This window comes from Sus scrofa, chromosome 1 (genome assembly GCF_054392235.1).
Source record: "Sus scrofa isolate SSC_HxYL_T2T_F1_AM1 chromosome 1, Sscrofa_HxYL_maternal_Yorkshire_Landrace_v2.0, whole genome shotgun sequence".
Classification (NCBI taxonomy): Eukaryota; Metazoa; Chordata; class Mammalia; order Artiodactyla; family Suidae; genus Sus; species Sus scrofa.
The window spans coordinates 39,955,662-39,968,134 of NC_139383.1; the positions used below are offsets into that span (position 1 = coordinate 39,955,662).

The window sequence follows — 12,473 nt, forward strand, 5'->3', positions numbered from 1 at the left end:
CCAAGCATCAACTATATCCCTCACTTCGTACAGAATTCTGGGTAAATAGGGCCAAATAAGATGAAACACCATGATAGATACAATGCGTATACGCAAGAGACGCATAACACAAGATCCTCACTCTGAAAGAGCCTGTGACCTAATATACAAATGAAATAATGCATATTGAAGGAAATGTAAAATAGAAGTCAACATATGACATATTACATACGATATAGTATAAATGAAAGATAATATAAAAATGTAGAAATGTTATTGAATTGGGGGGCAATCATGAGAGACTTCACAGAAGCTGTAGAACACATACTGGGCTTTAATATTTGGGATGGATTCATCTGGGTAGAAAGAAAATGAAAAGGTTTACTAAGCCAAAGAAATATCTTTAGCTACATCATGAAGATAGGAGTGTAAAGGCAAGTTACAAATAAAGGAAAATGAAACACCTGGCCCTAATAGAGTATCATGCCATATAGAGTTGGAAAAATAAGTTGGACCACGGTCATACCTAGAACTCAAGTTGCAACAAAAGTAAATGCCATTATAAAGGAAATTGTATTTCTTCCTGTAAGCCCTGGGGAGCCATGAACATTTCAAAGTCACATAATAAAGGTGTGTATATAAGATGCACTGTTTGAATATTGAGACTGATGTGAAGGAGAACTGTTATAAGGATATGAAACTCACCATAATAAGAGAGATAAGCTATTTATAAAAGTATCTATAAATGCAACAGAATAAGAATAGCTTCTTTTTTTAAAAAAGGAAGAAAAAGGAGTTCCCTTGTGGCACAGCAGGTTAAGGATGCCACTGTCACTGCAGTGGCTTGGGTCACCGCTGTGGTGTAGGCTTGATGCCTGGCCTAGGAACTTCCACATGCCATGGGTGCAGCCAAAAATTTTAAAAAGAAGAAGAAAAAAGGTAGGACACCATCAGTTCTGAAGATTCATTACAATGTTTGAGAATTTAGGGAGTTCCTGTCATGACTAAGCAGTAATGAAGCTGACCAGTATCCATAAGGATGCAGATTCGATGCCTGGCCTCGCTCAGTGGGTTAAGGATCCGGCATTGCCATGAGCTGTGGTGTAGGTCGAAGATATGGCTTGGATCCCGAGTTGCTGTGGCTCTGGCATAGGCCAGCAGCTTAGCTCTGATTTGACCCCTAGCTTGAGAACTTCCATATGCCACAGGTGCAGCCCTAAAAAAAAAAAAAGCAAAAAAAAAAAAAAAAAAAAAAGTTTGAGAATTTATGCTTTCAGATAGGAAAATTCATTACACTGTATTAGCAATTAAGACAATGTGGTACTCTTCAAGTATAGACAAATAGAAAAATAGAATAAAATAGAGACTCAGAAATAGACACATATATCTATGGTCCCTTGATTTGTCAAAAAGGGTCTAATTACTATATGGTCACTTGTACTTATTGTAAGGGTTTAACCGTTGCTGGTGATCTCAGAGGATTCACAAGAGAGGAAACACCAGAAAACAAGGTATTGATGGGAAGATTTTTACTCATGAAAAAAAAATGGTTGTTATAATAAAAAGACTATATATGAATACAATCTTATTTAAATGTTATTTACACAGCTGAAAAAACAAGGCATAACCTCCACTTGATTTTAATAATTCTTAACAGTTTGCTATATTTAACCTCTCTCTCTAAACACACACACACAATTTTTGTTCAACAATTTGAAAAGCAAGCTGCTAACGTGACACTTTCACATCTAAATATTTTAGCACATATCTCTTAAGAATTACATTCTTCTCTAGATCCACAATATCACTATGTTATCACAATACACTTTTTTTTTGCATTGTAATTGTGAGATACTTCCCCCCTTTTCCAGGACATAATGCAGTCTTTACAATTTGTATGTGTGTGTGTGGCAGGTACTATTGGTTTTTGTATATCTGAAAAAACCTAGTTAGTCAGTCTTCATTCGTGCAAGGTACACTGCTCTGGACTGACATTACTTCTACAAGTGCCTCACAATACTATCCTACTTCAGTCCATTTTTGCTGTTAAGAAGTTTGCTGATTGTGATGGTTAATTTTATTTGCCAACTTGACTGGGCCACGGGGTACCCAGATATTTGCTTAAACTTGATTCTGAGTGTATCTATGAGGGTGTTTCTGGATGAGATTAACATTTGAATCAACAGACTGAGTAAAGCAGATTGCCCTGCCCTAATGTAATCTAATCTATTGAAGGCCTGAAGAGAACAAAAGCCTAAAAGAGGCTACCTCTGTAGCCTCTGTTTTCTATAAGACATGCATCCCTCCTCCCAACCTTCAGACTCAAACTTGACTGCAATTTACTCTATCAGCTCTCCTGCTTCTCAGGCCCTTCGGACTCCGGAACGAACTATACCATCAGCTCCTGGGTCTCCAGCTTGCTGACTACAGGTTTTGGGATTTCTCAGTCTCCATAATAGCATGACCCAACTCCCTATAATAGATCAATATATATCTAGATCTAATATATACATATTTATTAGGTCTTCATCTGTGTCTAATCTGCTGTATAAGCTATACAACCAAGTTTTAATTTCTAATTATTATACTTTTAATTTTTAGACAACCTGTTCATTTCTTTTTCAAGTCTGCTTTATTGCATTAAAGTATCTTATTCCTTTGTCACACATAATTTAAATATCCTCATATAGTCTTTTCAAATATAATAAACCTATTTTTAAAAATGTTTGTTCAGGGAGTTCCCATTGTGGCTCAGTGGTTAACGAATCTGACTAGGAACCATGAGGTGCGGGTTTGATCCCTGGCCTTGCTCAGTGGGTTAAGGATCCGGCATTGCCATGAGCTGTTGTGTAGGTTGCAGACATGGCTCAGATCCCACGTTGCTGTGACTCTGGTGTAGGCTGGCAGCTACAGCTCCAATTAGACCCCAAATCTGACTAGGAACCATGAGGTGCGGGTTTGATCCCTGGCCTTGCTCAGTGGGTTAAGGATCCGGCATTGCCATGAGCTGTTGTGTAGGTTGCAGACATGGCTCAGATCCCACGTTGCTGTGACTCTGGTGTAGGCTGGCAGCTACAGCTCCAATTAGACCCCTAGCCTGGGAACGGCCCTAGAAAAGGCAAAAAGACAAAAAAGCAAATAAATAAAATAAAATAAAATAAAATAAAATAAAATAAAATAAAATAAAATAAAATAAAAATGTTAAAAAAATGCTTGTATAAGTAATTCCAATATCTGAATTCTTTACAGTCTGACCCTGTGGTTTACTGTTTACATAGAATCTCTCTCATGATGGCTTATTTTCTTGCATGCTTTGTGATATTTTGGGTTGAGCTCATGTTTTTTTTTAAGCTTTTTCCTTGAAAATTACCTGAGACCTGAGTTAAGGTATTTTCTTCTACATAGGCTCTGAATGTGCCTCTACTGGATGTCTGGGGTCATTACCAAATTGGTTAGCTTTAAATTCTCAGCATTGGAGTTTGCAGCGGAAACGAATCCAACTAGGAACCATGAGTTTGCGGGTTCGATTCCTGGCCTCACTCTGGGCTAAGGATCCAGCTTTGCTGGGAGCTGTGGTGTAGGTTGCAGACTCAGCTCAGATCCCGCATTGCTGTGGCTGTGACTGCAGCCGGCAGCTGTAGCTCTGATTTGACTCCTGGCCTGGGAATCTCTTTATGCTGCAGGTGTGGCCCTAAAAAGGAGAAAAATAAATAAATTCTCAGCATGGAATTTTTCAGACTACACAGACACCAGAGCTACAAACTTGTGTGAGGTTCCACTTTTGCTAATAAATGATCAGGAGAGCGCTTTTCCCCCCTCCACCCAAAGCAAGGCCAAGACGGGCAAGTATCCTTACTGTCTTCCTCTGAAGATCAGCGTTTTGCCACATTAGCCTATAACTAAGCTTGTCACTCTTCAGCGGACTAAACCTTGTGCTGGGCACCTAATCTGATTTCCCAGCTTGTGTGGGTCCTGAGTTTCTTCCCTTCTCCCCAGAACCCAGCTCTTTAAAACAGAAGTCGTGAGTCACCAGGGAAGCCTCTGAGTACAGCACTCACCTGCCTCTAGATTTGTGGTTTCTCCTTGTTGAGGGTTAATGAAGCATTCTCTTATTTGCCAACACAAACACTCATTTAAAAAGAATTTTGAAAATATCTTATCCTACATTTGAGGGTGTTGTGTACTAGTTTTTTGTTTGTTTGTTTGTTTGTTTGTTTTTTAAAGGACATTAAGTCTCCCTGAGTGTCAGAAAAAGAAACTTCTGTAAAAGTATCTATAATTTCTTATCCAATAATAAGATACCCATTTCACTCATTCATTAAAAAAACAGATAGGCAATAACATAACTGCATTTTTCTTTAACAGAACGTATCTCCAAGACCCCCATTTTTCCTTCATAGCAGAAAACAGCTCTGTGATTCAAAGTAAAATCATTCACTTCCATTCACTTCCACATTAAAATTTATTTCCTCTGGGGTAAGTTTCTGACCAATTCATAATCATTCACAGGATTCATTTCTCCATGAGATGTAAGGCCTAAAATTGAGGCTCAGGAGACATCTTGAATAAGAAGGGATTAAGATGGTGGAATAGAAGGACTGGAGCTCAACTTCTCCCCTAAAAGCAACAAAATTCACAACTAAGGACTGAGCAATCTCCACCTGAATGGAACGGAAACTTTATAAAAGATACCCTACTCCAGAAGAAAAAGAGGAGGCCACATCAAGAGGTAGGAGGGGTGATTTCACGATATAAACAACCTCATACTTCTCAGGTGGGAATCTCCAGAGACAGAAAACTAACTGGCTCACAGAGACTCACCTACAGGGTGAGAGTTCTGAGCCCCACATCAAACTCTCATGTGTGGGGATCTGGCACTGGGAGAAAGAGCCCCTGGAGCATCTGGCATTGAAGGCCAGTGGGGCTTGTACACAGGAGCTCCACAGGACTGGGGGAAACGGAGACCCCATTCTTAAAAGGCACACACAGACTTTCATGTGCACTGGGTCCCAGGGCAGAGCGAGGTCTCCATAGGAATCTGGGTCAAACCTGACTGCAGTTCTTGGAGGACATCCTGGGAAAACAGGGGTGAATGTGACTTGTTGTGAGGGAAGGACATTGAAGGCAAAGTTCTCCGGAATATTCAGCAGCTGCCCTTCTCTGGAGGTGGCCATTTTGGGAAAATCTGGCCCCACCCATCAGTCAGCACTGAGAAGCCCCAGGGCAAACAATAATCCAGGTGGAATCACAGCCCTGCCCCTCAGTAAACAGGCTACCTAAAGATCCCTCAGGCACACAGCTGCCTCTAATCCCAGCCAGAGACTAAGCCCCACCCACCAGAGGGATTAGAATCAGCTCCACCTACAGTGGGCAGGCATGAGCCCCTCCCATCAGGAAGCCTACAGCAAGCCCCCATACTGACTTCAGCCACAAGGGAGGCAGACACCAGAAGTAAGAGAGGCTACAACTCTATTATCTGTTAAAAGGTCACCACACCAAAAACCTATAAAAATGAAAAGACAGAGGACTATAACTCAGATGAGGGAGAAAGGAAAAAAGCCAGAAAACCAGCTAAGCGATGAGAAGACTCTTAGTCTCCAGGAAAAAGACTTTAGATTGTTGATGCTGAAGATGATATAAGACATTGGAAATAAACTGGAGGCAAAGATGGATAACTTGCAGGAAACACTGAGCAAAGAGATACAAGATATAAAACTTAAACAAGAAGAGATGCAAAATACAATAACTGAAATAAAAAAATCACTAGAAGCAGCTAACAGCAGAATACAGGAGGTAGAAGAATGAATAAGCGAGGTGGAGGACAGATTAGTGGAAATTATGGATGCAGAACAGAAAAGAGAAAAAAGATTGAAAACAAACGAAGAGAGTCTCAGAGAACTCTGGGACAAAGTGAAACTCAACAACATCCATATTATAGGGGTGCCAGAAGGGGAAGAGAGAGAGAATGGGACAGGAAAAATATTCCAAGAGATAATAGCCAAAAACTTCCCTAACATGGGAAAGGACCCACTCACTCAAATCCAGGAAGCACAACGAGTACCATATAAAATAAACCCAAGGAGGAATACACCGAGACATATATTAATCAAACTGACCAAAATTAAAGACAAAGAGAAAATCTTGAAAGCAGCTAGGGAAAAGAAACAAGTAACATACAAGGGAACCCCAATAAGGTTAGCAGCAGATTTTTCAGCAGAAACTCTGCAGGCCAGAAGGGAGTGGCGTGATGAAATGAAAAAACCTCCAACCAAGATTACTTTATCCAGCAAGGCTCTCATTCAGATTTGAAGGAGAAATCAAAAGCTTCATAGATAAGCAAAAGTTGAGAGAATTCAGCACCACCAAACCAGCCTTACAACAAATACTAAAGGAACTTCTCTAGGCAGAAAAGAAAAGACAGCAACAGGAAACAAAAATGCCACAAATGACAAGGCTCACTGGGAAAGGTATATATACAGTAAAGATACGAAATCATCCATGCACAGTTATACCACCAAAATCAGAAATCATGAGAAGAGGTGGGTACAAATGCAGGACACTGGCGATGAACTTGCAATTAAGAGAACAACAACTTAAAACAATCTCATATACATATAGACTCATATCAAAACTTAAGAATGACTGCAAACCAAAAATCTATAATTGACACACAAACAAGGAATCTCTGGAGAAATATATCTCATAGTATATAAGTGCATAATCCACCATAAAGGGGGTCACTTGACATCATTCTTGGAATGCTGAAGTCTTCTTATATCTGATTCTGACTTCCTCTCCATCAAAGAATTTATGATAATTATAATTAAATAATGCAATTGTACAATTTTAAAAAAGCAGACATCTCACAAGGCAGAATTAAGTAAAAATTGGAATCAAGAAAAAAAAATAAAAAATTTTAAAAAATTAAAAATAAAATTTAGGCTCAGTATTACATGCTGCCGTAATGTCTAGTCAAACTGAGAGGGCTTCAAATAGTCTAATCATTAAGTTTGCCTCTAATCATTAAGTTTGCCTCCCCTTGTTCCTACGGAAAAGGTACTCTAGTTAAACAACCCTCTTTATCAAAGGGACCAGTCTCCATTCCTGCATATCCTTGAGTACACAGTGGAATTATTCAAACAAGTCAATCACATCCTCTAGTGAGAACCAGGAGGCACCACACCCTCTTGTTACTACAAAGTCTGCTTCCTACAGCCCTTGTTCCTGATTACACGGCCCATGAGGTTGTGTATGACGTATAGTGTCCTTCTCCCTGGGCAGTGAATGTATGTAACTAATAATCTGCTGTCAATCTCATCTGCCAAGTGTTGTGTGTTTAGCCATCCCCATATCCATAGGACAGGACACTCTCCCTCACTGGTGGGATGAGTTGGAGGCAATAAAAACCACTGGTGTCATGAACCACATGACATGCCTAACCATGACCGAGGATACCTCGTCAACTTTAATTAGCTACTCTTGGTCAACTTATATGCTTCCATGATACAATGAGATGGAACCACATCCGTCTGAGATGGAACCACTAATTTCTGGCAGGTTTGAACTATGTCCTGTGTGGTACTCTGTTGTCTTTGTTAGTCACTGCACTCTTTCTGCCCTGAAATTCTCTGTCCCCAAGATGAGATTTGTTAATTTACCCTACAAAGGTGCTGCCAGGTTTAGCCTGTGTTTGGCAGGGGAGGTCTCTGAGGCAGCCACCTGTAAAGGCAGGGAAAACACAGCACCATAACCAGTCAGTGCTTCATCTTGCTCACCAAGGTCAGGCCAGGTCACTGCATCTAGCTTGGTGACTGTCACTGGCTGCTTGGAGAAGCTAAACAGACTCTGTTTGTAACTGTGCACCTCTGGAACAGGCCCAGAGACAATCTCTTGTGAGGTTTGTGTAAAGGAAGGAGCCCGCCAGCCCACACAGAAGCAAACATGTCATATTCCCAGTTGATACTGTTGTTCATGCAAGGGTAGTGACCTTGCTGGTTTTCTGTGCTGCCGCTTCCCTTGAGGCTGTTGCTTGCACTCTCCTGACACCCAGGATTACCGAGGTGCACATCCATGGCGGCCTGTGTCCCAGGGGCTGATGAAAAAAAAAAAAAAAAAAAAAAAGGTGGGGAGAGGAAGGAGCATTTGGTACTCAACTGCTCTCCCAATGCAAAACCCATAGCCAATGCACCTAGGCTTTGCTCAGCACACCAGAGGGCTAAGCTTGCAATCATGGGGCTTATGGCCTCCATCCAAGTCATAGACAAAATGGCTCTGGCAGATGTGGACCTTTATCCCTGGGAGACTGACATTCTGCTCATGGATGAGAAAGGCCACTAAGCTCCTCAACATTTCCCCATAACACCCAGAAGGGGATAGGCAGGTGATTGTACAGATAGAGAGTGAAAACTGCAAATTTACATGCCTAGAAACGCAGAGTATTCCCAGAGGGGGAAAAAAAGAAAAAGAAAAACAAGGCAGAAGCCCACATACCAGCAAAGGGACTGCAGCAGAGGATGGTTTTGATCCATCAAGTGTGGGTTGTAGGCCCACCTCTCTTCCGCTGCACCATTCTGCTGCCTATGTCCCTGCTGCAACAAAGACCTTAATTCTCAAGATTATAGGAAAACATTCATGGTACCCTTATGGTGCCATGAAGGGGATAATTCAAACCCAACCTAAGCCCAGGTTGATTAAGCCATATAAATCAACCATTGCTGAGGTAGACCCCTAGCCCTGATAATACTAGTTTGAGGGTCTCTGGAGGAGGCAACTTATTAAACAATCAGGGTAAAGAGGACCACCCCACCCTCAAGCATATCCAGTGACCAAGCACAATAATAGTATAAACGAAATAAGGAAAGAAAGAAACCTGGATACTGTGAGGAGGACACTAAGAAAAAAATAACATAAAATAAAAGTGCACAATCTGACCCAACTGAAAATTCAGAATTTACTGAATTAATTTATATAGCCGACGATGAGAGGACACAGATTGGCTTTTGTGCTTCTCTATATAGATTTTGAATTAACTCTAAAATTTGCTGAAATTCACCAAGTGGCAAACCTTTATGGCTTTAACCAATACTAGAGTTAAAATTACAGTTATACCTGGGAATCCCACTAAATTTAAATATCATATCCCCCATAATGGGAGATTTACTTAGGGGGTTACTGAATATAAAAGAGAAGACAAATAAATATGTATCACCTTAACCATCAGAATGTTATTTTGCTTAAATTCCCCATACTTATTGCACTCATTGCCCCAAACATCCCAGTGTGGGCACAGAAACTCTAACCCAGTGAAAAATAAATGAAAATTAAGTCTTTGATGCTAAAAATTGATTTGACAAAATGAGAACCCATGACCTCCCCTACCCCAGTTAAAACAATTAACATGACTCAAGGTAATTTTAAACAGGGTCTTCAAGGATTAAAACTTGTTTTATATAAGAAGAAACAAGTGAAGGATTGTTATCCCCACTGCTTCTCCATTTACCAGTCCTATTTTGACCTGTTCTTAAACCTGGAACAAATGAATAGCACACCATAGTGGACTGCTGCAAGTATAAAGTCACGGTCCTATCCCATTAAGGCCTCTTTGTTCAACAACTCAATTATGGAAACTGCTGACTCTATCCAATCAGCAACTGGCAAATGTTTTGCTGCTACAAATTTGGCCACTATATTCTGTTCAATGTCTAATTCTACCATTTCTCAGCCAACATTTGTCTTTATCACTAAAGGGACACAATCCACACTTAAAAGGTTACCTATGGGATACCTCAGCAGCCTTGCCATTGTGCACAATCTCTATAGGCAAGATCTTAACGATATCCACCCTTCTCCAGGAGCGCAGGTATGACATTACATCCGTGACTACCTCCTCCAAGGAGATTTGTGTGACGTACCCATTGAAGACACATGAATACTCACAAAGGAGCTCACAGAAAGGGGATAAACCATTGTCCACACATAGAGCATGGACCTGCCACTTCCATTAGGTTCCTGAAAGTTACTTGATAAACTGAAAGTTTCCTGACATCATCAGGAAACAGATATTGACCCTCTAAGTATCCACAAGGTTAATACAAGTTCAATATCTTTTAGTTCTTTTTGAGTTCTGAAGACAACATATTCCTCATTTACAAATATTACTTAATGTCATTGATGCTGTTTCTTCCAAATCAGCCCACCATAAAGGGAGCTCTTCCCAACAAAAAACTCTGGAAGTCTGTCTACACTGGAATCAACGAGCACTCATCTGTGCCCTCAGAGCCTTCTTTACTGGAGAGGCTTCAGCAACCTTATCCTATGCCTCCTAGAATCTCTGGACCACCTATGACGGCTGTAAGTTGCCCATAGACTTCTGATGCAAGAAACTGCCTTTCTCAGCCTTGCACTATGCACCATTAGGATGGCATATTTCATCTGTTAGAGGGGGTGGCCTCCTGTCTTCAATCCTGTGATTAATGTCACAATGCTAGAAGAGGTCACCCCTGCACCAGAGTCCTTTGATACCTGGGGTGCCTTTTGGGGATCAGCTGAATGAATAGCAATGGACCTTCATACACTTTACTAATGATATCACTACCATGATAAATGATAGTGCTCAGAGGACAGCTGCTGCTTTTCATCATTTAAGCAAAATGTCCCTGATAAAGGACAAGACTCAAGAGTCAGCACAAGTGGTACCTTTCAGACAATTATCAGTTGACTCCATCTGTACATTATTATAAATTCTAGGGTAATTACTTAAGGGGTTGCCCCCTTTGGGGTACAGAACTCGGGGACTCTCTTGCTCCACAGATACCATAATATACATCAAAGTAGCAGATCATATATACTAAGGCCACAGTACAAGGCCTCACCAGGATGTTCTGTATCTTCTTCAGGGTTCTAGACACTACTGAGGGTGACCAAGACACTCATCTTTCTTCTGGGATATGCAGGGCTAAGCTCCTGAAGAAAGCATTCCGTCAAACTTCCACCTCCCCTGAGGGCTCCAGGCAGTCAGCTCCAGGAAGTTAGTTTAATTGAAGAGACTTAACGGGTTCCTTAAAGAATTCCTATTTAAGTCACAAACTGGAAGATTCATGCCCACCTCCTGGAGATCCCCACTCCTTACACCAAGGCTACACAGACCTCTCAATTACCTTTACTGATTGAAAATGGGGACACATCTGAAGTACCTGGTCAGGTGCTTACTTTGCTCCCTTAAAGTCCCCATCATCACCAAAGTTTAAATTGATGTCAGGGCACCAAGGATCAATTGTGGCATAAAATCAAAAGTTAAGGATTAGTATTATGTGGTGCCCTGATATTTAATAAAATGGGTCTTGAATGGCCTAACCCAAGTTCCCTTTCCCACTATGTACCCATAAATAAGATCTCCTAGTTAAACACCCCCATTATCAAAGGCATCAGGCACAATTCCTGCTCATCTCTGAGTACTGGGTTTCAGTTCCCCATCTGCCTGCAGAATTATTCAAACAAGGCAATCATATATCCTCCTGCAGGAATCAAGAAGCACCCTGCCCTTACTGTTGCCAAGCCTGCTTCTCACAGCCCAGGCTGATCACTTTGTCTCCAAGTTCATTCCCTGTGTGGTCCTGCATGGGGTCCTCTTTCCCAAGGCTGTGAGTGTATGTGATAAATAAACTGCTGTCCATTTCATCTGACCTCACCTGTCCAGTGGCAGGTGTCATGTTTACCCATCCCCATGACGCTATGATGGGAATCCTTCCTCCACCAATGGGGTGAATAGGAGTTAATTTAAACACCCTGCCACCAATACCATTCTTCTTTCCCTCTTGAAAGGGAGCCTTAAGTATAGAGAGGACAAGGCATCAGGTTCATGTATGTCCTGTGTCCATATGACTCTCACTGAGCTGCAACTTGTCCTGCTTCCTCAACTGTGCACTGGGGTCCTCTGCTGCTGTTTCAGGTATAACCAACTATAGCTTCTAGAAGAGGTAAATGCAGCTGCATCCTCTTTGTTCCATCCTCAGGACATTTAGGGTCCATGGCCTTTTTAAACTGCCCTGCACCCTTCTTGAGGTCATTTCTGTATCTCTTCTGTACCCATGTAAGGGCTCAGGAACTCCACGAAGCGGAACTCAGGCCCATCTGCTGAGGCTCACCATGCTTCTCTATCTTTCTAAGGTTATACTAGATATGGAGCTTTGAAGATGCTCAATTTCCCTGGGAATTAAGACACAGTCCTCTCTAAACCTGGATTTCCTAATCCCACTCAAATTTCTATTGCTTAATCATCCTGTGGCTCAACCCAGTGAGTCCTGGGCACCTTTCCCAGAGACTCAGACATTGCCTAGGGCCTCAACACATCTTGAATTGTCTCCCAACAGCTAGTCAACCATTCAATTCCCTCCCAGAAATAGCAAAACAAACTCTTGTAATCATATACTCTTTCCCATTCTACAGTCTGTTCCCAGTTCTCTACGCTGAGATAGCTCAAAGTTTTCTCTCAAAAA

General features: G+C 41.3%; 1 protein-coding gene across 8 annotated transcripts in view; it reads right to left on the bottom strand.

Moving 5' to 3' along the window:
• Window positions 1–12,473, bottom strand: part of PKIB (cAMP-dependent protein kinase inhibitor beta) — a 108,939-nt gene that overhangs the window by 16,453 nt on the left and 80,013 nt on the right. For 5 of the 8 annotated variants that reach the window (XM_085016190.1, XM_021088787.2, XM_085016185.1 and 2 more), the window contains one exon: window positions 7,967–8,071. The exons of the other annotated variants lie outside the window; for them this stretch is intronic. In XM_085016190.1, the coding sequence (XP_084872316.1) occupies window positions 7,967–8,051 (85 nt within the window). In that variant the 5' untranslated portion in view covers window positions 8,052–8,071. The remainder of the gene's footprint in view (window positions 1–7,966; window positions 8,072–12,473) is intronic. 8 annotated transcript variants of the gene reach the window in all.